At 40.2% G+C, this 25702-nt stretch overlaps 2 protein-coding genes across 2 annotated transcripts in view; one reads left to right on the plus strand and one right to left on the minus strand.

The window, feature by feature from the left end:
- The window catches only part of SLC18B1 (solute carrier family 18 member B1), a 32029-nt gene extending 26037 nt beyond the window's left edge, over nt 1–5992 (minus strand). Inside the window, exons 1-2 of the mRNA XM_081333603.1 lie at nt 5676–5992; nt 3622–3761 (exon numbers count right to left, since the gene is read on the minus strand). Coding sequence (XP_081189729.1) covers nt 3622–3761; nt 5676–5721 — 186 coding nt within the window. The 5' untranslated portion in view covers nt 5722–5992. The remainder of the gene's footprint in view (nt 1–3621; nt 3762–5675) is intronic.
- Nucleotides 5993–11251: 5259 nt separating this feature from the next.
- RPS12 (ribosomal protein S12) lies at nt 11252–17328 on the plus strand. The gene is made up of 6 exons (XM_081330648.1): nt 11252–11379; nt 11545–11588; nt 13849–13965; nt 15808–15910; nt 16171–16272; nt 17242–17328. Exons 2-6 carry the CDS (start codon nt 11575–11577, stop codon nt 17302–17304), a joined length of 399 nt encoding a protein of 132 aa, XP_081186774.1. The 5' UTR covers nt 11252–11379; nt 11545–11574; the 3' UTR covers nt 17305–17328.
- Nucleotides 17329–25702: the final 8374 nt, after the last annotated feature.

Here is a 25702-nt window from a genome sequence, read left to right on the forward strand (position 1 = left end):
CTATAAAATAGATGCCCATGGCATCCACCCCACTACAGAAAAATTGAAAGCTATTCAAACAGCACCCAGTCCAAAAAATAAGCAAGAACTCCAAGCCTTTTTGGGGTTGCTAAACTTCTATCACGCGTTCCTGCCACACAAAGCCACTATAGCAGAATCTCTCCACAGGCTTCTGGACAAGGGCACCGCCTGGTCTTGGACCAGGACGCACGAAAATAGTTTTCAGTCACTGAAAAACATTATCTGCAACAGCTCAACTGTCACACTCTTTAGAGAAGACATACCAGTGTGCATCGCTTGCGATGGCTCACCCTACGGAATCGGGGCAGTACTAAGCCACCTGTATAGGGATGGCACCCAAAGACCTATAGCCTTCTATTCCCGCACACTTTCCAAAGCTGAAAGGAACTACGCGCAGATAGACAGAGAAGCGCTAGCAATAGTCACAGGGGTAAAAAAGTTCCACGACTATCTCTACGGAAGACCCTTCACCATATTCACTGATCACAAGCCCCTTCTGGGAAGATTCACGTGCGACAAAACAACCCCCCAAATTCTATCTCCCAGAATATTGCGCTGGTCTACCTTCAGCGTATTCATACAAATTAATACACAAACCGGGAAAAGAATTGGGACACGCAGATTGCCTTAGCAGACTGCCCATTCAAACCAATGACACAGACCCAGCTCCTGCAGGACTCATACTAGCAATATCCCAACTTCCAGACTGCCCCCTCTCCGCTAAAATCATAGCCAAAAATTCAGCCAAGGACAAGGTGCTAAGCAGGGTCCTCAGGTGGACAACCACGGGATGGCCAGCCAAAAACCCAGAACCACAATTTCAGCCATTCTATAATAGACAACACAAAATCTCATCACACTTGGGATGCCTTTTATGGGGGAACAGGGTAGTGATACCGAATAAAAACATAGCACAAACCCTACACACCCTTCACGAAGGACATCCAGGCATAGTTAAAATGAAAGCACTAGCCAGGAGTTATGTATGGTGGCCAGGGATAGGCAAGGATATAGAAAGACATGTGGGAGGATGCTACCCCTGCCAAGCAACAAGAAGCGAACCACCCCAGGCCCCAGTGCACAGATGGGAGACAACAAAAAACCCATGGTCACGCATACACCTAGATTTTGCAGGACCAATCCAGGGCCAGAGTTTTCTATTAATAGTTGACAGCTACTCAAAATGGCTAGAAGTACTTCCCCTTAAGAAAACCACTTCAGGAGCCACCATACAAGCCCTTAGAAAGGTCTTCGCCACCCATGGCCTTCCAGACATCATAGTCTCAGATAACGGACCACAATTCACTTCTCGTGAATTTCAGATGTTCGCTACGAGGAACTCTATTAGGCTGGTCACTTCAGCGCCGTTCCACCCATCGACGAACGGGATGGCTGAAATTATGGTGCGCTCAACCAAAGAAGCATTAAAAAAGTTTGTAAAAGGGGACTGGCAGCGTCGTCTCAGCCAGTTCCTCATGGCACAACACACCACACCTTGCACGGCAACTGGCAAAACACCAGCGGAACTAAGGTGGGGAAGGAGGCTGATAACGCGTCTAGACAGACTGCACCCCGACACGTATACATCAGAACCGGATCACACCCCCCCACCCCGCACATTCAAACCAGGGCAAATGGTCTGGGCACGATCATACACGTCCAATAACAAATGGGTCCAAGGGACAGTCTTACAGCAAACAGGACCCATTTCCTATTTAATACACACGACAACGGACGGCAACTTGCGGCGACACATAGACCAGCTCAGACCAAGACAACCGGAACACCACCCAGACCTTCCTCCTACGAACAACCAACCCCCACCCCCCGTGGACATACTACCTGCACCACCACAGGAGGAAGGGGAACAAGAAAATGTACCTCCCGAGGAACACGGAAACGCACCACCCCCACGACGATCTACCCGGAACAGAAGAGCACCAGCATACTTACGGGACTATGAATGGGCTGGCTCTAACAACCAACAACAAGAGGGAAGAAACAATCCGGGCGAGGGGTAAGGGGTGTAATATATGTAATATATATGTATAAATGTTATTAACCAGTTAAACCCGTTAAACTCTATGAGGTAAACTCCTCTGACAGGAGAACACGCGGGAACTTTGACAGCTGTCAAAGTTCCCCGCCAGAGCGCAGGCGCAGCCATCTGACAGCTCGCGGCTGTCATAACAGAAGCCGTTTAACCACGCGGAGAGGAGAACTGTCAAAGACGCGACGGAAATGATTGGACAACAAGACGCGGCGCCAAAAGACAAGAACCTGATTGGTCTAACCTGACAGCAGCCAGCTATAAAAGCCGAACAAGTTGTACTGTTCTCTGCCTTGTTCCTAATAAATCCTAGTTAGCTAACCTGTCGTCCCTGTGTGGTCCTTCAGCCACTTCATACACAATATACACACCTTTTGCCTGATTTGTTTCCTATAATTAGCATTTTTTGTGATATGCTTATATTCATACATTCCCTTCCAGTTGCAAGACATAGTATTGTGAAAAATGATTGCAGCATTTCTCAAGTATAAAGCAAAAACAGGAAAGACTATGTGGTGGTCTAGCGGTGAAGACACTCGCCTTCCAGTCAGAAAGGGCAAGAGTTCAATCCTAGGTAGTAGCAGATATTTTTCTCTTAGGGAGCAAAGGAAAAATATCTGCTGCAAACTCCGTGTGGCATCAGGAAAAGCATTCGGCTTGTAAATGCTCAGTTTCACCCAGTCACCCCGACTCTACCCCAAATTAAGGGACTACAGGGTCGTAAAAAGAAAAGAAAAAGCAAAATGAGAAAAAGCAAATTTAAATGCATGAATGAATGCCTGTGATATCGGAATGGTGACAGATACTGAAAAGTGACATGAATTAAGTTAGAAAGAGCCCATCTTTTGCTGGGTTCGGTCATTTGTGTAATTATTTTTTTGTCAGCTTAGATGAATATTTCGCAAGTGCTAGCAATTTGAGAAAAACTGCACATTTATACAAATGAACGATTGTGTATATGTCTGGGCACAAAAAAGGAACATGGTTACAGCAAACTGAGGTGAGGCAATCATTTTTTTAAAAGTTCATACCCACTATTATGCAAGTAGTTTCTGACTATGAATGCAAAGTGAAAGTTCTGAATTACCTTTTAAAAACCAAGCCAGGACAATGGTGCCCAGTCCTCAAAGAATGCAAGTATACAACTTTGTACAAACTGCTTTCAAAGGGCTGCTTAAACTCAGTGTAAATCTAATCCAACTGAGAGGCAAGAAGTTGGAAGAGTTGAATATATTTATTTGCTTTTTAAAAATAGTAAATAGGCAAAGAAAAAAGCTAATGATATAATTGTTTTAAACCACACCATCTTTTTTAAAATGTTGTAACTGTTATGTTGCTCCTACATATTTGTGTAAGATGTACTAGATTCAGGAGGAAGACAAAACTCTTCTTGTAGCAATAGTTTACAAAACGTAAGTTTTTTGCATTTTGTGAACTACAAACTGATACAAGAGCAAATGAGTCTTTGTTATATGCACTGCTATATTACAGAGGCTATCATTAAAGAATCTTATTGCAGACTTTTGTTTTAAACGCATACATCCACTTACCTCTCTTGGAAAGAATGGTCCCAGAATCGAGTAGCAAACCATTGAACTGAAGTTGAGGGATGCTGTTGATATCATGATAAACATCTGCTCTCTGCTCAGCCGCTTCGGTTCCTCCTTGGCAACCTCTAATCTGTCATTATCTGAGTAGCAAAAATCTCTCTTAGAATAGAAAAAGCCTTCAAAACTAACATTTGGAAACAAACAAGTTCAGATTTCTGAAACTGATCAGCTAGCAAAAAAATGCAGAATCTTATACTTCAATAGGAGCACGCTTTGTTTTATAATTTGGCCCAAATCTATTCACATGACAATTGTGATAAAAAGCTGCAGTGAAAACAATAACAGGTTTCTAAAGCCTGCTCACAAGGCAGTTCATTCTTGAAAAAGTTTCAGATGTAGAGAGATTAATATTCCAAATATGACTTTTCATAGGATTAGGAATATGAGAATTCAGCTGGACTTTAACCTCCCTTAATCCAGAGCCCTCCAAATGTGTTGGGTGGCAGCTTCTAGAATTCATATGCTAGCTGGTAACTTAAAGAGTATTTGGTACAAACAGTTGAAGAGCATCATGTTGGGGAAAACTGACTGTATTGGTGTCAGATTTTTGAATCTATCTATGTCTTCAAATGTTCCAGACTAAATACTAGGTATGAACTAAGCAACTAGAGGAGAAAAATATGACCAAGGTAATGTTTATCTTTAATTAAATCTTAATTAAGTTCATATTTTACATATTTACAATCCAAGTCAGTGTGTCTTTATTCAGATCAAATACAATATAATATTGATCTTAGGTGTCGTCCTGACTCCTGGCAAATTTATGGACAGGTCCCTGCAGTTTTCTTGACAACATTTTTCAGAAGCGATTTGCATTTGCCTCTTTCCTAGCACTCAGAGAAAGTGACTAACCCAAAATCACTCAGCTGGTTTCAAGCCTAAGGCAGGATTAATTACTTAATGTTTTTCATTATGATCTTTACATACTTATCTTTCTATAAGTGTGTGTGTGTGTGTGTGTGTGTGTGTGTGTGTGTGTAAATATATAAGAAAGAGAGAGAGAGAGAGAGAGAGACAGAGAGAGAGAGAGAGAGAGAGAGAGAGAGGAGGAGAGGGATGGAAGGAGGGAGATCCCTTTCATTATTCCTTCATGAAAGTGCCCCAGGTTCTAATCCAGTTCCTTTTAACCCCTAGACCAGGGGTAGGCAATCTTGGCTCTTTTATGACTCATGGACTTCAACTCCCAGAATTCCTGAGCCAACATAGCTGGCTCAGGAATTCTGGGAGTTGAAATCCACGAGTCATAAAAGAGCCAAGGTTGCCTACCCCTGCCCTAGACCAAGCTGCCATATACAATATTTTTTTAAAAAAATGTCTTCAGGTTAGTCTCAACATTGGGCAACTGCCTGAGTACTGTAGTGCCTGTAGCTTCTGAGAAAAAAAAACATTTGGAATAAATCTTTGGAAGTGGTATGCCCTTGTGTTCTTCCTAAGTCTCAAGCAATCTCCCAGTTTGCAGTCTCTCATTCTTGCTCTACAGTTAAGTAGCTAACTTCAGGGGGGTGGCGGGGAACAAACAAACAAACCCTCAAGCACCCATAGACAGATATAGTAGACATGACCTTCGAAACTGCAGTCCCCAAGGCTACCTTTTGGAGGTGTGCCATCTAGAGAGCCAGTTTGATGTAGTAGTTTAGACACCAAGCTAGAAACCAAAAGCCGGTGAATTCTAGTCTTGCCTTTGGCACAAAGCCACCTGGTTGACCTGGTTCCAGTCACTTTGTCAGTCTTGGGAAGGAGGCAATGAAATCTTGCCTTGCCAAGAAAACCGTAGAAGTTGGCAAGAAAACGTAGGCGCTCACCAGGAATCAACACAACCTCTTTCGAAAGATAAAAGAGTAGTTTAAACCCACTAGTCCTACGTATGATCGAACATGGGGATAACAACAGAGGGCTGCTTGTAATTCCGGACTGACATTCCTCGGAAGAAAGCACTGCGGGGAAGGGAGAAAAAATACCCCGGGAATGCAGACAGTAGCTCTGTCCCCTCTCACCTGGATTCGCGCCGTCCGAGGGACCCATCGTTTGGTAGTTTTCCATAGCTGTGGGTCTCCTGCTGTAAAGCGGCTTGGAAAGGCGCGGGGGCTGAGCCTCCCTGCCTGTCTTCCTGAAGTCCACCCTCACAGAGTCGATAAACTTCAGTCGCCGCGGTCAGAAACTTCCTAGGCGCCGCAAGAGGACCGGAGCAAGCAGTTCTAATTCAGCCGGAAACCGAAATCTATCTAAGGCTGGGATCCCTCCTTTTAGTTAGCCGCTGCGACTGGAATTATCTCATACTTACTCACCTGGCAGCAAACCAGATTTATTACTATCGCGATGTCCCAGGCACCCTTCAGCGCACTTTTGAAATAAAGGATTTGGTCTTATTTACTACAGCCGGTATGGCTTTCTTCCGGATTTTTTTTTCTTTACTTCCCTTTGTTGTTGTTAGTTGCGAAGTCGTGTCCGACCCATCGCGACCCCACGGACAACGTTCCTCCGGGCCTTCCTGTCCTCTACCATCTTCTTCCCAGTTTACCTTAAAAAAACCAACCAACCTTGATCTCTCGCCCAAGTATTATGCAGTCCTGCTTAGCTTTTTGATATCAACCAAAGTTAAGTAAACGAGAAAGAAATACATAGGATATTTGAACCTTAACTGTATTCTAGTGGTCATTTGGAAATGCACTTAGTTTTTTATATTACACTATAGAGTAATGTGGTTTAAGTTAACATATTGAACTCAGCCACTGTGTTAAGAAACCCATGATTTATGGCATGTTAAAGTTGTTTCAATTTTACCAAATGCCTTTTACAGTAAATTATGATTGCTTAAGGTGTTTTGATGGGGGCCCTACATTTTAATGGGCACTTTATGCCATTCATTTTAATATATGGGTTCATGTATGTCAATTTATGGCTTACTTATCCACAATGTAGTTAATAAATTACAACTGATTAAAATCAAAGTCTGCTTTACAAGCTACAACGTGCTCATTCAATTTTAAGTCAGAAACTAAACCAGCCACATTAAGTTCAATGTACAGTCCAAATATTGGCTGTTTGCCAGGCAGGTTTGTGCATGGTCAACAATTATTGAAAATATATAATATTCTTGGTTTCTATAGTAAATTGTACCATGTTAACTGACCACATGGATTGAGTTTACATAATAGATTAAATGTGATTTGCTAGTTTGGGTTTTCCAGAGAATCATGTAAATTCAGCTAATATGTTTGTTTGAATCAAATTCTGACTTTCCTGCATGAGTACAAGATGTCATAGATAGTGTTGCTTCATCTATTTTCCCCCAAATGATCCTATAAGATAGATAAGAGCTGAGAGAATCCCCCAGTGTCTGTTCTGTACTTTAACCAATGTACCACCGGGACTTTCATGTTATTCCTATATGGAAAACAAGGTGTAGAGAATAATAATCATGGTCTCACAAATCATAAACCTGAGCAGAGTCTAAATATGTTTTAAACTAAATTTGCTGCTGTGAAAAGAATATATTTCTATTTCAAATCATTGCCATTATCCTATATTCAACAATACTTAATAATTATCAATCAGTCTCTAACCTCCAATTTTGGGAGTGAAGAGTCACCTTCAAAGTGCCCCAACAGAAGCAAATTGTCTAGACCCTTTTCAATCAGGGTTCAGGCCTGGTCATGGAATGAAAATATTGCTTGTTCTAGATCAGGGGTGTCAAACTCAATTTCATTGAGGGCCGCATCAGCATTGCGGTTGCTCTCAGGGGGCCGGGTGGGTATGGCCAGGGTGGGCGTGGCCTACTGGGTGGGCGTGGCTAGAGTGCGTATGGCCTACTGGGTGGGCATGGCCAGCTCTACATCGTTCGCATCAAGGGTGCCTATGGGGGCCTGGGCAGGAGTGGGACAGATCTGAGGGTCTCTGGCGGAAGGAGGGTCTCTGGGCCAGGGCCAAGGCAGTGGGGGCCGTTCCCTCACTGTTTCCAGGATGGCTTCACGGGCCACATGAAACCACTTCGCGGGCCGGATCCGGCCCCCGGGCCTTGTGTTTGACATGTCTAATCTAGAGGGTGCTCATTTACAGAAGACTGACAGACTTTAACAGCACAGAGATAAATATTCAAAAGTTGATTCTAAATATTTTAATAAGTTTTGTCCAATGCTAGTGTTGACGCGGGCTTAGGGAACAGTATCAATTGTGAATACGTGCAGATGGCCCTGCTATCTTTGGCCACTTGCAGAACCATGAATGCAAGGTCATAAAAGGACAGCAAAGGAAACACTCAATATCCTAACCAACCCGGGAACACCTAAACCACCCAAAAGGGAACATATAGTGTCTTGGGGGAACACCCAAAAGGGAAAATTTTAGCTACTTCTGCTTTCTTCCTTCTTATCTAGTGTGCCAGCCTTAAAAGGTGAAGTCTTTATCTTATGTGTGTCAGCTTTGCTGGGTGAATTGCTTATGTAATCAAAGAAGGTATAAAAATAAGGCTTTGCTGATATTTGGGGCTTTTTCTCTTTTTAGAGAAGCCCATCTTTGTTCAGCTGAATAAAAACATAAAGCTTGAAGGCAACTTCTGGTTTCCTGTATTTTTTATCAAGCAAAACCTCAGAACCAGCACAGCACTAGCTTAAGTCTTGCAGAGTGCGGTGAGGGTAGACAAAGGTGGATTGGATACCACATGGAGATTTTGGTTGGGTGTATCTTTGGCTAGTAAGAACCAGAATTTCTCCCTCAATACCCGAAGTGGTAAAAGAAGAAGTAAAGAAGAAATAGCATTGGCTTTGTCTAGAACCATGGTGGCAAACCCATGGCACACGTGCCACAGGTGGCACGCAGAGCCCTCTCTATGGGCACGCATACCGTCACCCCAGTCCTAGGCCTTCAGCTGGGTTTTATAAAACCTTTTTGCTTTAGGCCTCCACTGCCGTGTGCAAAAAAAAGAGGTTCAATCAATCAATTTCAACTTCTCACGGGGGGGGGAAGATCTTGCGAAGTTGGAAATGATTGATTGAACTTTTTAGTCCCACCCAGTCTGCCTTTACCACTGCAGCCATGCCCACCCAATGGGTCAGGCCCACCCAATGGGCCATGCCCACCCAGCACCCAACGATACATAAGTGGGTTTTGGGTTGCAGTTTGGGCACACGGTCTCTTAAAGGCTCGCCATCACTGGTCTAGAACTTTTGTTTTTTGTTTTTTGTCTCATACCAAATACTGTGCCATTGGAACTAGCTGGAGCCATGTTTCATGGAAGGAATGGAACCACTGCAAAACAGTGCCTCAAATTCTGTAACTCTCTCAAATTGTTCAGAAGGATATCATTGTCTTAAAGCAGACACGTCAAACACAAGGCCCGGGGGCCGGATCCGGCCCGCGAAGTGGTTTCATGTGGCCCGTGAAGCCATCCTGGAAACAGTGAGGGAACGGCCCCCACTGCCTTGGCCCTGGCCCAGAGACCCTCCTTCTGCCAGAGACCCTCAGATCTGTCCCACTCCTGCCCAGGCCCCCATAGGCACCATTGATGCGAACAATGTAGAGCTGGCCATGCCCACCCAGTAGGCCATATGCACTCTAGCCACGCCCACCCAGTAGGCCACGCCCACCCTGGCCACACCCACCCGGCCCCCTGAGGGCAACCACAATGCTGATGCGGCCCTCAATGAAATTGAGTTTGACACCCCTGCTCTAGATCAGGGGTGTCAAACTCGCAATATCACATGACGTGTCATGATGTATCGTGACTGTTTTGCCATTGCTTGGCAATGGGTGGGCGCGGTTTTGCTACGATGCATACAGCCCGCAGGCTGGCAGTTTAACACCCCTGCTTTTGATGAAGAATGTATTATTTTGAAATACAGGCAATCAACATAAATAAGAATGCCCTCAGCTTCAGAAGTGATGGTAAAATTTTATGACTCCTTCCTTCACTTTTTAAAACGTTACACATCTGAGTTTTCCCCAAAACTGCCATATGCAGATTTCCTGCTTTTATGTTGTGTGATCCTATGTGTGATGCTCAGAAACAAACCATATGCATTTTACTTAGCCAATGCATTTTACTTATGCAAATTCCACTAAGCATAATGAAAAGTCCACAGTGCTAATTTACACAATCGCTGTAGAAACATAACCAAAGTCTTATTTAAATCTATTTAAATAAATAGATTTATTTAATGGGTTTGCACAGGAATAGCCTTAGAAAATAACAAATGGATTTGCACAGGAATAGCCTTAGAAAATAACAGTAAAAAACCAATTTACTTTGGTAAGACCAACTTTGAAATAGGATGCAGGGTTCTAATACAGGGTTCTACAGCATATGTACTGTAACCATCATTGTCTACTAAAATGAATACCCTTAAGTTCCAAATTATTACTTCCTCATAAGTGAGGAACCTTACATGTTTATATTTTACAAATTCATTCATGCAATCCAACCAAATCTCCTAGCAAAAGTTCAAATATGACATCACGTTCCCATAAAGTTTGCTGCAACTGGTTCAGGTTGCTACCATGCAAAGAGGTATCAAAAAGCATTCTGTCATCAGAGGTACCGTATTTCCCCCCCCCCCGAGAAGGAAAGGTGGAAGAATCAGCGAGAAAACCTAAGATTATAAATGCAGCGCATCGTCTGACATTCCAACAACATTCTGTGAACGAGGAATATATACGAAACAGCTTGCTTAGTTCAATTTATTCTAAAATTTAGTTGGAAGAGTGTGTTCTGTGCTGCACTCAGGAGTAGAACAGCATTTACTAATTTTAAAAACTGGTTTAGAATTGGGAATGGTAGGTTTGAGCCATCAACAAAATTATCTATTACCGAGTAACCTGATTTATAAAACTCGAATGTCTATTTTAATCTAGAAACTACAGTTATCATAATTATATTAAAATAAAATTTGACAGCTGTTAGATGTTGACTTGCGTGACGGCGTGGGTTTATTATTATTATTATTCAAAGCACCACGCACTTATTTGCCAGTCCCAGTATTAGGTGAAAGGAAGTGAAGTTAAGCACGACAGAAACGCAATTCAGCGTGCGTGCACGTGCATTTACGGCGATTTTTAATAAGGCAAGTCAAACAAAAAGCTCATTCCCCCCCCCCCAAAAAAAACCCCGATCAGGTGCACTTAGCAAAACACTGAGTAAAGTAACAGAAATGTGGCTTGCCCCGAATAATTTATACATGACACGAATATTATTCAGTTTATACTCAGCACCGTTTCTATCATCCAATCAAAACTCTCGAAAGGCAGCCTCCCCCGCGCCTTTCGGATGGTGTACTAGCCGAGGAATATATTTCCGGCAGTAGCCTGGACACCTATTGGCAAAGCGCTTAGCGCAGGAGTCTTCAAACTTGGCCCTTTTATGACTTGTGGACTTCAACTCCCAGAATTCCTCAGCCAGTGTGCCTAGCCTAGCACGCTGGCTGAGGAATTCTGGGAGTTGAAGTCCACAAGTCATAAAAGGGCCAAGTTTTGAAGACCCCTGGCTTAGCGCTTCAAAGAGTCTCGCCGCCCGAATAAGCGACCTTCGCCTTCTGTTCTGTTTAACCTTTGAAATTCCTACCACTTCCCCTCGTTCTGCTAAAACAGGCAACCTAGTTAGACACCTATTTTCAAAAGCGGGGAGTGGAGGGGGGTCCTTGCGGGGCTAAATAAGAGTCCGGAGGCTCCACCTCTTCCTTTTCACCGACGACTCGTGGAAGTTGTAAGGTGAGCGCGTGCTTTGGTAGGCCTGGAGTTTAGTATATATTTTTTTAAAAAAAAGGTTATTAGTTTCTTTCGCTCTTCGGGGCCGGGGACTGAAAGGATGAAGGCGGGAAGGCAAACTTTGGGGGTGCATTTTCGAACCTTTAACGGGGATTTGTCTTGTTTCAGGAACTCCGGGTGGGAGCATTACCACCAACCATGACCGAGGAAGGGTAAGTGTGCGCGAGGCGGAGATACTAGCGTTGCGTCCCAGGTGTCCGCGAGGCCATTTGAGACGCGCCCGCGCGCTTCCTTGTTCGCCTTCGCCTTCTTGCCCAGCCTGGTTCTGTGCGTGGAGCGCGGGGCGACTTGGTCCACGTGGTGGGGCCTAGTGCTTTTTCCCCCAGCTCTCTTTGATTGTTGCCAAGAGCTATTAAAATGTCTCTTGTTCTGATTTTTGCTCGCCAGTACTGTAATCGCAGAATATGCTTATATGTGTGTGTGTAAATTTTTTTTTTGGCTTGCTAACAAAGAATAAAGGGAGACCGATATGATCATTTCAAACTTATTTGTTCTCATCCGTCAGCCATACAAATAAGTTTGAAATGATCATATCGGTCTCCCTTTATTCTTTGTTAGCAAGCCAAAAAAAAATTACACAAATATGAGCTACCACTGCTGTGGCTATTGCCTGTAGATGGCCTTGGGCTAGGCCGAAACAGGAAATAAGATTTGTCCCGTGTCTGGGACTAAGCAAGCAAGTGTATTCTGAATGCTTAACAAACATTTAAAACATACACACACACATACACATATATACATACAAATATTCAAGCACATATGTATATATATATATATATATATATATATATGTATATAGATATAGATATATATAGATAGATATATATAGATATATCTGTGTGTATATATATATATATACACACACACACACAAATGTTCAAGCATCCGAATGTCCTGTTTTAATGTATGACTGTTTACAGAAAAGTGACAATGAAGGTTATCTCTAAATTTATATTTATGTAAATATATAAACATGTTTATATATTTATAAATGCATTAAAATATATTTCAAATATATATATATAGACGATATAGCTATGCAATGTTCCTATCACTGAATTACTGATTAATTGTTGCAGAACGGGGATTTATCTACTGTGAGCTAAAAAAACAAACCTGGGCATGAGACTTTTATCACTAGTGGGCAAAAAAAGGAACAAGAGCCAAATAATAGTGGTTTTGGCTTCTTTTTTTATTTACAGATGGTGACTTTTTAAGTACAGAGATTCTGTGAGTTGTTTAAATTCTGCCCTGAATATCTAAAATCTGAAGCATTGATGAAAAAGTTTTCATCACTTTTTTGTAGGGTTGATGGGGAGAGGTTCTGCATCATTTGAGGTGGAATAAAGACTGGATAGGAAAATTTTTGAGTAATTTGTATGGATTTAAATGGGGTAGAAAATTGTGATGTAAGGAAGTAACTGCAGCCAAATTCAGAGTGGCCCGATGAGAAAAAAATAATTACAGTTTCAAGTAATTGTAACTAATTTCTTCTCTTTTGCTTTGAAATGCTAGTTCGTTTTTTTTTTTAAAAAAAATCATCCTGTCCTTTTTCACATATACAGCTCAAGGTAATGAACATACTGATGCGACTGTTTTCCCCACAACAACCCTAAGGGTTAGGTGGAGAGTGTAGTTGTGGCCCAAGTTTTCCTAGCTAGTTGATCATGCCTAAAGCAGGACTGCAACTCTGTTTTCTGTTTCTAGGTTTGTACCTTAGCCGATGCATCGAACTGGCTCTCAAATATAAATGGACACAATAGATATTTTTTTTTACTTCTGTGACTTTTAGTTCTTTTGCATCTTCTATATCAGATGATAGTACATATATATTTATTTTTATTTTAATCCCATTTATATCCCGCCCTTCTCCGAAGACTCAGGGCAGCTTACAATCTAAGCACAAGTCAATGTGCTTAGCAATATATATAAAATTGGGGACGCGGTGGGTTAGGACGCTGAGCTTGTCGATCAGATGGTCGGCAGTTTGGCGGGTCGAATCCCAAGTGCCGCGTAACAGAGTGAGCGCCTGTTACTCATCCCAGCTTCTGCCAACCTAGCAGTTCGAAAGCACGTAAAAATGCAAGTAGAAAAATAGGGACTTGGTTTTTGTATTCTAATGGCTAGATGTGGCATAGAACTGTGTTTTATGTTCAGGTGCTTGTCTAAATCACTGTAATCTTTAGTGCTTCTCCAAAGTATGAAGTGATTGTTTTTCCCCCTAATTTCTAACTTGTAAGGACTCTTAATTTTCCTCTGTACTCATATTTCATATCTATTTTGAACTTGCAATCCTTTTTATTGTCCAGGTGTTTTGCATCCTTGTGCTTCAGGGTACCATTAGAATTACAATCAGAATTTAAGGAATTTCTATTATATGCATTACCTTGCTTATTTCATATTGTTATATAGCATAACTGCTGGAGGCATAATGGATGTCAACACCGCCCTTCAAGAAGTGCTGAAAACTGCACTTATCCATGATGGATTAGCTCGTGGAATTCGTGAAGCTGCCAAAGCCTTGGACAAGTAAGTGATTTAGTCTTTCTCAAAAATGGGATTGTACAGCCTATTGCTTTGATTTTGTATGAAATTCATGTTGGCATAATACTTGTCAGAGGAATGTTAAGATATTTAACATATTCTAAATGTTAAAGTCTATTCTCCCAATAATTCTCTTACGAATGTGAGATGAAATTAAATGTGGGACTTAAATTGCAAATTTCCCTCCTCACTGCAAGGTAATTGCTGACATGATTGACCCAAATGTGTTGTTAAAGATTAGTGTAAAATCTGTTGTTAAAGATCAGTTGGGTTCAGCCTTGCAGTCCTGGTATGGACAGATTGGTCAAGATGTTATTTTCCTTTTATTTGCTGTGTTTTCATTAGGGTTTATGTCTTTCAAAATGTCCCGAAAGTTTCTCCAGAATGAAAGTTAGGTATATATTTGAAAAGGGAACAAAACATGCTGTTACTGCTTCCTTCAGCAGTATTGTAGACACCACATTCTAAAAATAAGTAGTTGTTTGAGCCCAACTTGGAGGGTGCTTGGAGAAGGTCTGTTATGTTTTAGAGAAGCTATATCTTTTTCAGGTCTTTGTAATAGTTTATCTCAGGAAAATTATGTGTTCAGTAATAAGATGCAATGATAATACCCCATCAGCATCTTCCCTAACTCAAAAGTACATTTTCCTGGGACCATGCAACACTCTATATTTTAAGGATTTGCAAGCCATTATATGTACAGATCAGTCATGTTGAGTAGTCTGTGCATGGATTAAAGCACATAGGCTTTATATATGCACTAAACTGGAGCATATGTTTTTCTGGACAGAGACAGCATTTGTGTGCCAGTAGACTTGTTCTAAAGAGGAGGGATAAAGGGGAAAGGAGGGCCAGTAGTATGTAGTGATGGTGAGGTAAAGTCATAGTAGAAAGGTAAAATCGGTCTATCAAGTGAATTAATTAAATGTAACGGGGAAGCAAGGGGTTGGGAAGATGGGAAAAGGAGAGAAAATGGGAAAAGGTAGGCTGAGATTTATAGTTTAATAATGGGATGCATTTCAGATTTTAGCCAGAGGGCAAAGATGAAGGAAGTGGCTAGGTGAGCAGCAAATGGTATATTAGATTCAAAGTTAAGAACTACAGTGTTTGAATGATGACTTCATGAAAGTCGGATACCCCTTCACTCTTTATGAGTGACAATAATAGTCTGACAAACCTGTAGAGAAGAGCTTATTTTTTAAACAAACCAGGAACAATAGCATAACCTTAAAAGGTCATTCTTTGACTAAATGGTTATGCTAGGTTTACCCACTTCTGGGTAGTAAACAAATGGATTTTTTTTAAAAAAGCCTTAAAATGCAACTGTTGAATGATAACTGGTTTTAATTTTAGAATTGTATGAACACTTCCTTTCATTAAGATATTTCTAGTCAGTGACTTCGTATTAAAAATTTGAATTAAACATATATAGCTTCATAGAAACATTTTAGCTCTACCCTTTTCTTTTTCAGCTTTCTATACTACCTTCCCAAAATCTGTTTCTCTAGGTCAGGGGTAGGCAACCTCGGCTCTTTTATGACTCGTGGATTTCAACTCCCAGAATTCCTGAGCCAGCATGGCTGGCTCAGGAATTCTGGGAGTTGAAGTCCACGAGTCATAAAAGAGCCGAGGTTGCCTACCCCTGCTCTAGGTAAAGCACAACTAGGAAATGATTTGAAAATTATGACTTGGGTTTTATGGGTGTAATCCCCTCTGTCTTCATACCTTATATCTTCCAAATAACAATTTAATCCAAACAGCTATGTTAAGGAAATAAATGTAGATAAGCTTAATAATTTTTTATATGATAATTTTTTTCCATTTTAGACGTCAAGCCCATCTTTGTGTTCTTGCATCCAATTGTGATGAACCTGTGTATGTCAAGCTGGTTGAAGCTCTTTGTGCTGAACATCAGATCAATCTGATAAAGGTAACAGCTATTTTATTTAGAAGTGATGATACGAGACAATCAAGTAGTTTATAGTAAAATCATGCAAATCATGTCTTGGTTAAAACAAGTTAGTGCTGTTTATGCTGTACAGTGATGATAACTTGGCTCCCTCTACTGAGAATTGTGAGGAAAAGAACCACAAATTGTTACCCTGTTGGTCTGAGTGTACAGCTACCTTTGATTCTGTATTTACTGCCTTGTATTAGCACTTCTAACAAAATGCAAATCTCTCTTAACAGGTTGATGATAACAAGAAGCTTGGTGAGTGGGTAGGTCTCTGCAAGATCGACAGAGAAGGAAAACCTCGTAAAGTTGTGGGCTGCAGTTGTGTGGTTGTTAAAGTAAGATAACGTTCTTTTTATTTGCGTTTATTAAATTGAATACTTCTACAGGCTCCTTAAAACTGCAAGTACTATGTCATATTCTTTGAGCATTACATTTAAAGTACAGGTAGTCCTTGTTTAATGACTGGTCACTTAGTAACTGTTCAAAGTTATGGACTTACCCAAAGCTATTTAGGACTGTTCCAAAGTTCTGGCAATCAGTTACATCCCCACTGGTCATGTGATTGCATTTTGGGAATGTGATGGCCAATTCACATGTAAAGCTGTTCGCAGCATCCTGTGGTCATAGGACTGTAATTTCGAGCATTTTTTGCCAGTTTCTGGCAAAAAAAGCATCCGTTGAAGAATAAGTTCATTTAACAGCCATGACAAAAAGTGTAAAATCTGGCACATTCACACTTTGACTCGATTAATGACTGCTAGGTCTTAAGACTAATTGCAAGCTCAATTACAGTAATTATGTTGAAGGCTATTTGTATTTCTGTCACATAGAAGTTGCTCCATTGCTAATAGTAGAAAAAGGTGGAAAAAATCCTTTTTGTGGGATGTTAGTTTGTATAGACAAGACAATAACTATGGCAGAGAGATAAGGAAAAGTTTTCTTTTGTAATGTTCTATCGCCATTGCAGTCTTCTAAATTACCACAGTTGCCTAATATACCAAGAAGCTGCCAGTAAGACAAAATCTGCTTAACTTAACAAATGTTCTGCAGAAGATCATTGCTGGAAATAATAATGCCAGAGTACGAGCCTTGAAGTCTTTATAGGCATTGAGGTCCCAATAAAGGCGACATTGATATTTTATGCAAGGATTTTTCTTTAAACTAAAGGATATGATTAACAACTATTAACTTTAATCTAAACTGCCTTTTTTCTTGATTCTGCAATTATACTAGATCACTAAATATTTACAACTTTATTATGTGATTGTTTAAATGAATAATATACTGGAATTATATTGTTTTAGGACTATGGCAAAGAATCTCAGGCCAAAGATGTCATCGAAGAATACTTCAAATGCAAGAAATGAACAAATAAAATACATTTGAGTTGACATTATTTTGTATTTTGCTGGTTTATGATGAGAGTTTCAATTATTTATGACAGACCTACAAAGACTGAGTGATGGACAATGAAGAAAAACACATGGTACAATGAAGTATAAAATTTATCAGCGATACAACTATAGACACGTGGCCATCTACAATTGCCTTACAAGACAAAAGGTTTTTTTAAAAAAAAAATACAGCTAGCCCTTGCTTACCCAACAACCACTTACAGTAGCTGAAGATACAATAATGTGACCAAGTAATATTTAAGGCCCGTGGTTCTTGGCAACTGGCTTGCATTTATGATGATTGCAAAATGCTACCATCCCATAATCACCGTTTGTGACCTTTCTTGCTGGCTTCCCACAAGCAAATTCAGATTTATTTAAGAAAACTTGTCTGGCTGCCCAACTCGCTCCAGGTGGCTTATTCCTGAAGAGTTGTTTTTATTTTTACAAAACAGTTGTAGCCTGCTGTGGTTTACTTACAAGCAAACTTTCCAAAGGTCACAATTAAATGCAGGGTTTAAGAATATTTTAGCTTGAATGAGCTACAGAGAAGTCCCACAATAATCACTGATGAGTGATTCTAAAGTTAGGTTGCTCAAGTAGCAATTTTTTTTGTGCTGAATTGGGAGTAATCTGAATTCGAACTACATATTTTGTTAATTAAAGTTACAAATTGGGATTGGTGCAAACCATAATGAACTACAGAACTGAGGGAAGCATTTTTTGCATCTTTTCTGTATTTCTGGCATGAATTCTGTATAGAGGATTCAATTCCAAAAAAAGAAAATCCTGTTGATTAAAGAGATTTTTGTACAGAAACTAGGCTTGAAAAAACATTTCTGAGAGTAGGAACTCAATATCTGCCAATACTATGGAAATTTAGTTTATAAATGAAATAAGGATGACACTGCTCTTAAGGGTGCTTGTCCTGATGCTGAATAAATTTTAAGAGGGAAATAGTATTCTGTTGCAAAAATAAGGGAAACGGATCATTTGTATAAAATCAAGTTTGTGATATGTGCAAGAACAAATGAGGCTAGTATAAAGGGAAACATGAAATTGGAGCTATTCAAAAGATGCTCAAAGTGCATTGTGAAAGACTGCCATGTCCTCGGTTAAGGATAATTGCTTCAGGGATTCCCCAGTCTCCTGCATGCATAATATTACATGTATGTATAAATTTAATATTAAATTTATATAGATGCCCAATTCACAGGTCACGTGGATTACATTATAGACAAATTCTTGTGTGAATTTCCCTGGCAATCTTTTCCACAGCCTTAAGAATTCTAAGCTGTTGACTAATGGTAACATTTGCATTAACCATAAGAACAATTTTAGTTTGGAAAGTTTAAATTGTTCAGAAAGACTATGTGGCTGTTGTAATTGGTAGTGTTTTTATAGGTAATAATTGGGAAGTAGCTAAGCAGATTTGTAACCACAACTTTCTGAACTATAAAGAGCAAGGATCCTCTGTAAGCTCCAAACCATCATAGGACGTGGTATGATTCAATATCCGCTCTAGTCTAGACAATATTAGCTTCTGACTACTTAAGGGTTCATTGATGCATGCTATTTCATCAAATTGATTTAAGATTACGCCTGATGCAGGGGACAACAGTCTCCTGTTTGATTCAAGCGTTTACAATTTATTTTTAAACCCTTAAATATATTCCTCAATTTTAAACAGGTTGAAAAGTTTACTTTACTCCACAATTTAGCGAAGTGGATTACAAGAACCTGTTAAGCAGAATAGTTGGCAAGTTGACAAGGTATTGCTTGATACTGGGGAAGATAGAATTCCTTCTGTGTTGTGGTTTTATGGTTGCCTCAAGAATGGACTCAGTCTGGCAAAGAGGTAATATGTGTTACTACATTAGCCCAATATTGCCTTCTGGCTAAATTTATGAGTCTTTAAAACTGATCGTAGGAATTAAACAGGATAGAGGAATCTAAAGAAGAAATTAGAGGCACTTTCAGACATAATCAACAGATAAAGAGATTAGTAACATCATAAGGAGCAGTATAGTCTGAGTTGGAAAAAGCTTAGAAGAGAAACGATCCATGGAGAATCTACCTTCAGGAGCTAATAAAAGAGGTGGAGGTGTGTATTACATTTTCCAGAGTTCTGTATCTTACCTAATATTTGCATTAAAACTTAGTGAAGTTTCTGATCATTCTTCCTTGATTGCCTAGCATGGGGCTTGACATCTGACATTGATTTTTTGCTTCATTCCCTCTCTGCTGTTAAATTTTTATGATGCTCCAGAATCCCAAGGAAGTGTTGGACTAAAATTGTATAATCCCTAACTAGCGTAGTGGTTTATACATGCAGTTGCAAGAGAAACCTTAAACCATACAATGTAAAACTTCAATGCCTTTTCTATAGAACTTCCTTATGATAAGATCAGTGTAAAGCAATAGCAATAATTTGAATTATTTGTAATGTTCTTAAAATGAATATGCTTTAATAAATTTGGAATTACAGTTGCAAAGGATTTTACCTGCCCATGAAATACGCCCATGAGTAAAACTTACTGAGGGACTTCCTTTCCCAATTATATCAGACTCTCATTAGATCTGGCACAGAAGATAGTTCATTGTTGATTTCAGAAAAGGCAGGCACAGCCACACTTCTCTGTGAGTGATTCACCTGTGGAGATGGTTACCAGCATCAAATTCCTGGGTGTGCAGCTAACAAGTAGGCTGGCTTGGTCGCTCAACAGTGAGAAACTGGTGAAGCAGGCACAGCAGTCCTGACCACTTTCTACAGGGGGACGATTGAGAGCATCCTGTCATACAGCATCACAGTCTGGTTTGGAAGCATCACTGCTTCAGAGAGTGGTGAGGATGGTCGAAAAGTTCATTAGCAGTTCCCTCCCTCCCATCCAGGACATAGCACAGAGGTGTTGCTTGAGCAGGGTCCGTAAGATTATCTGGGACACTACTCATCCTCTTCACAACCTCTTTTCCTTGTTACCTTCTGGGAGGAGGCTTTGTGGTATCCGTAGCAGAACATTCAGATTCAGCCATAGTTTCATTCCATACAGCATTAACCTTGTGAACTCTCAGGCTTCCTCCTTCCATTATATATTCAAGTTGGACAGTATTTAATATTTATTTGTTATGTATATGTAGGGCTGTGGCTCTATACATATGTAGTATATAGTATGTTTAGGGGTGTGTCATGTATGTGTTTCACTTTGAGAGTGGGCAACTAAATTTCATTTTTTATGTGTGCCATTGTACCCACAGTAATTGACAATAAAGGTTATCTTAATTGCCATTTGCCAGGGACTTAAATTTGGTGGGTCCTGGGAGGTGGGAACTTCTCAGCCATGGCATCCACCTGGTGGGGCATTCTTCCACTGCCCCCGAGGTTAGGTTGGCTCCACCCCTACTGATATTCAGTACGTCCCTCAAGATTTTCTTATGTCACCAGGGCTGGGGATCTATAAATTAGACTATTTTGTGATTTTAATCATATTTAATTTTAACACTGGCTTCATGTAGTTATATGATTGTTTTTGTATATGCACTTTTTTGTTGGATGATGATTATTTTATTGGACTGACCAGAGTCATCTTCAATGCAATGGGCAGCCATATAAATTTGATTTAATAAAAATCAATAAAATTTGGTTATTTTGAGCTGTTTGTGGAACCGATAGTTTTAATTTAGAATTGAAATAAAGGCTACATTCTATCTATTGGATAAGATAACAGCACTCCTGTCTAAACAGGATGTTGAACTATTTTGAGGACTACGTACCTTCGGTTGCATAGATCCGAGTTGTGTTTCCAGACACACTTCCATGTGTGCCTGGAATGCAGTATAGAACTATAATGAGATATGAGATATGGTACCTAAAGCGCATAAGAAAACCTTTATTGTTGTTTTTTTACTGTGAGGACGCTGGCCCACATTAAAAATGAAATTCTATTGCCTGCTCTCAAAAGAAAGTATATATCCAAACACACACATATCTATATATCTATATCTATCTATCTATCTATCTATCTATCTATCTATCTATCTATCTATCTATCTATCTATCCACACACACACACACACACACACACACACACACACACACACACACATAAACATAAATGTTAATCACTCCATTTTAAACATATAGCAGAAATACAAACATAAGTTTGTGTTGTTGGTGGGATGGGGACATTAGATACAACCAAGACCAGTAGGCTGTATGATAAATCTATATACACAACGGGCATTTGTAGACTTTTCAGACGTCACTCTTTTACAATTTTTGTACACCATTAAAAGAAACAGCATTTTAGTTAGAATATGATTATTATATTTATGACCCTGTATTCAGCTCTGGGAAGTGGGGGGGAGGGGGGGTTTGGGGTGGGTGGGTTTTGGGGTTGTTTTGTAAAAAAATTTGTAAAACCTTTCAATAAAAAAAAAGAAACAGCATTGTTTGGGGAATTACTTTTTTCCTATAAATGTCCAGTCACCCTTTTTAATGTATTCTGTTTTATTTACATATTTCTGTACTACATGACATGAAAAGAAATCACCAAAGGCACTTGGAAAAAGGATGATTTTTGGAGAAAAGGGTGAAACAGCAGGTGGCAGCATTGATATAGGTCTAGAGCAGCTAACGCCAAGGCAGAGGAGAACGATAGCAGGCGCTCCAGTGTTGCTTTCAATTGCCTTCTTAGGAAATAAATTAGAATAGTGAAGAATTACTGTATGCATTTCCCTAATGCATGGCCCATAACCTTGTATTATATGTTATACATGAGCCTTTAAAAAAAATCAAGTGGACATTTTAGAAATACACTTTTGCAACATAAAGCTGCCGTTTTACTTTTCCTTGCCTGGCTTCTTCCTGCTGCATCTTCTCCACAATTATTAGGATAGGGTGCTTGTGGCAGAGGAAGAGAAAAGCTCCTGTAGCCTTCTGTATATCTGCAGAAAGAGGCTGAATCTATTTCTAGCCTGGTCATATTCTAATACAGGGGTCCTCAACCTTGGCCACTTTGAGACTTGTGGACTTCAACTCCCAGAATTCCTCAGCTGGGAGTTGAAGTCCACAAGCCTTAAAGTGGCCAAGGTTGAGGACCCCTGTTCTAATGGATATTTGTTATCTTCTTGGACTGCCCAAAGATGAGAAAAAGATAGGACCAAGAGCATAATCAGTCTTCAGATCTCCTTCAAAGTGCTTAGCCTTAAGCCAAACTGGCCGAATAGTATTGATGGTGGGCACCCAAAAAGCGATGGGCTCATCTGGAAACAACCAGGGCATGTAGAAGATGATGACTTGGAATGTAAAAGGAACAAATGATGAAAAGTGTGTTTACTCTTTTACAAGGGTCATCCACTTTTGTATTTCACCCACATTCATCACACGGTCTTCTGTGATCTTTCTCTTCTAGACATTCTGCTCACATGGAAAACTTGTGGAAAAGTTGGTTGGTGGTTGCCGCCACTGTTTGGAATAGTGCTGGCTGAGAATTTACTAGCAAGACTGCCATTCAGTACAAAGAGACCATAACAACAACAACAACAAAGTTGGAAGGGACCTTGGAGGTCATCTAGTCCAACCCTCTGCTCAGGCAGGAAACCCTATACCATTTCAGACAAATGGCTATCCAGTCTCTTCTTAAAAACTTCCAGTGTTGGAGCATTCACAGCTTCTGGAGGCAGGTTGTTCCACTGGTTAATTGTTCTAACTGTCAGGAAATTTCTCCTTAGTTCTAGGTTGCTTCTCTCCTTGGTTAGTTTACATCCGTTGCTTCTTGTCCTGCCTTCGGGCGCTTTGGAGAATATCTTGACTCTCTCTTCTTTGTGGCAGCCCCTGAGATATTGGAACACTGCTATCATGTCTCCCCTCACCCTTCTTTTCATTAAACTAGACCTACCCAATTCCAGCAACCATTCTTTATATGTTTTAGCCTCCAGTCCCCTATCTTCTGCCTATCTTCTGAGTCCTTCGGGAGAAGGGCGGTATATAAAATAATAATAATAATAATAATAATAATAATAATAATTATTATTATTATTATTATTATTATTATTATTATTATTATTATTATTATTATTATTATTATTATTATTATTATTATTATTATTATTATTATTATTTGTCACAGACCTCCCAGATAGCACTAACTGCACAGCCTTCCACTGCTACAGGGTGTTGCTTCCCCATGGCCCTTCCATTCAGGTGAAGTTTGCACATTTCCAGCTGTCACTGAACAATGGATCCTATAATACCTTTGTTTAGCCACCTGTTCACAAGGGTACCCATAAAGCTAGTGGTTTTTCTAGCCAGGGAACACTAGAAGTGAAGGAGAGATTTTCATCCTTCCTTCAAGGTGACTTCACAAAGAGGAATCCCAGGATGAAGAGGACTGTGCTAGCCCTTATGAGATATGCTCCACAAGAAAAGACCGGAGAACTAAAGAGGAGGTGAGCTGAGATGGAGTTCCATTTCTGCAAGGCAAGCAGCCCATCTAACATCAGTCTCCACTATCTCATACACTGAAGCTTCTGTTTCACAAAACAGTTGAGCAATTGGGATATAGAGAGTCATTGCATTGCCATTGGTGTTGCAGGAAGACCAATTTCTGCCTGCTTCTCTCACAGATGAAGGTGTGTTTCACATTGTGTTGAAGGTTCTCTGTGATACTCCTGTCCAGAATCCACGATGCAACCTTTTTGTCTGCTGAAGGGGACCCCATGCAAGGTTATGTGCCTATTTGGGGGTAAGGGGACATCAACACACAGATTCTGCCTATCTTTCCATACTGTTGCAGGCTCAGCAGAGGTGGGGTGTCTACCTCGTCTTACCATGCAGGGATTTCAGTTTGAAGGACGACTTGATTAAACTGCCTTTGAATCAAATCAAACCTGGAAGTTTCCCAAGAGCCATTGTAAAGAGATCTTCCTGTATTAACCTGCCTGGATACATTATGTCAGTTCAATAAAATTGCAGCATACACACAGAGTGCCATGTAGTTGACATTCCTATACTAAATGCTTGTGGTTAAACTCATAATGTACTGCTCGCTGGAGTTTTGCTATATGTAATATAATCTCTACATGCGCGTAGGGCATGAAGTATTTTACTTTTTGCTTAAGCCAGAGAATGTGAAATTAAATTTATCAGTTGAGGAATTTGCCCAAGAACTCATAAATAGTTCTCGACTTGCTTCTTGTGCCACATGAAAAGCGGGGGGGGGGAGGGGGGGGAAAGGAGGCTAAGAATTTGTGAGGCAGAAGGATTTTTTTTTAAAAAAATGGTCCAAACTTGGTCCAATCTCACGTCCTTCTACAAACTGACCTTGAAGCAAGTAAAAAGAGACAGATTTTTACAATTCTTTAGGCAGAAATAAAATAAAGCTTTTAAGCAGCCAGTACTTATTTCTTTGAAGAAAGCCTTCTAATTCCTTTCTTTGCTTGTATCCTCTAGTCAAGCCAACTTGCTTTCATAGCTTTGGCAGATATACTTCAAGCAAAATGCACCAATCCTGAATCCACATCATTCAGAAGGACAGAATCCTGGTAGCTCAGATACATATTCAGTTTCCAACATCCTTTGCCTTTCTGATGAGAGAAAAGCACTTTTAAAATCAAATTGGAAATCCAAAAGTTGCTGGATGAAATGCTGGAGATCCACAGGCTCCTCTTAGCCTCAGATTTAACTTGGAATTTGCAGGAAACAGGATCTCCTAGTAACTAAATGTGGCACTAAAGTAATGCTTTGTCTAAGGCTTATCCATTCTCCAGAGGAATAGGAAAAAATGAATTGTATTGAGTTTAATTTCTTTTTCTACATAGGATTCAAATATCTTTCTTTTATGTAGGATGGAGTGTAGTTATTGACTCGTCTCTAGCTATGTGCCTATGTACTTTCTCATTATTCATGTTCAGTAAACCATGTTTACTATTTTATGCAGTTTGGAACCTCTTTACAGCAGCGTCCCTCTACATGAGGGATAAAACTATAACTTCTCTCTACCCAGAACCTTTAAAGATGGTATGATCCAAAATGCAGTAGCATGGGTGATAGCAATACCTAGCAATAGCACTTAGACTTATATACCACTTCACAGTGCTTTACAGACCTCTCTAAGTAGTCTACAGAGTCAGCATATTGCCCCCAACAATCTGGGTCCTCATTTTATCGACCTCAGAAGGATGGAAGGCTGAGTCAACCTTGAGCCGGTGAGACTTGAACTGCTGGCAGTTGGCAGAATTAACCTGCAATACTGCATTCCACTGTGCCACCACAGCTCCTTGTAAGTAGTGTATTTTGAGGCCTTCAACACTACACCAAACCATCTGTTTACCATATATACCCATTATCACACTTAAGGTGTTGAACTAGCAC

The sequence above is a fragment of the Vipera berus genome (genome assembly GCF_964194415.1).
Source record: "Vipera berus genome assembly, chromosome: 1".
Taxonomy (NCBI): Eukaryota; Metazoa; Chordata; class Lepidosauria; order Squamata; family Viperidae; genus Vipera; species Vipera berus.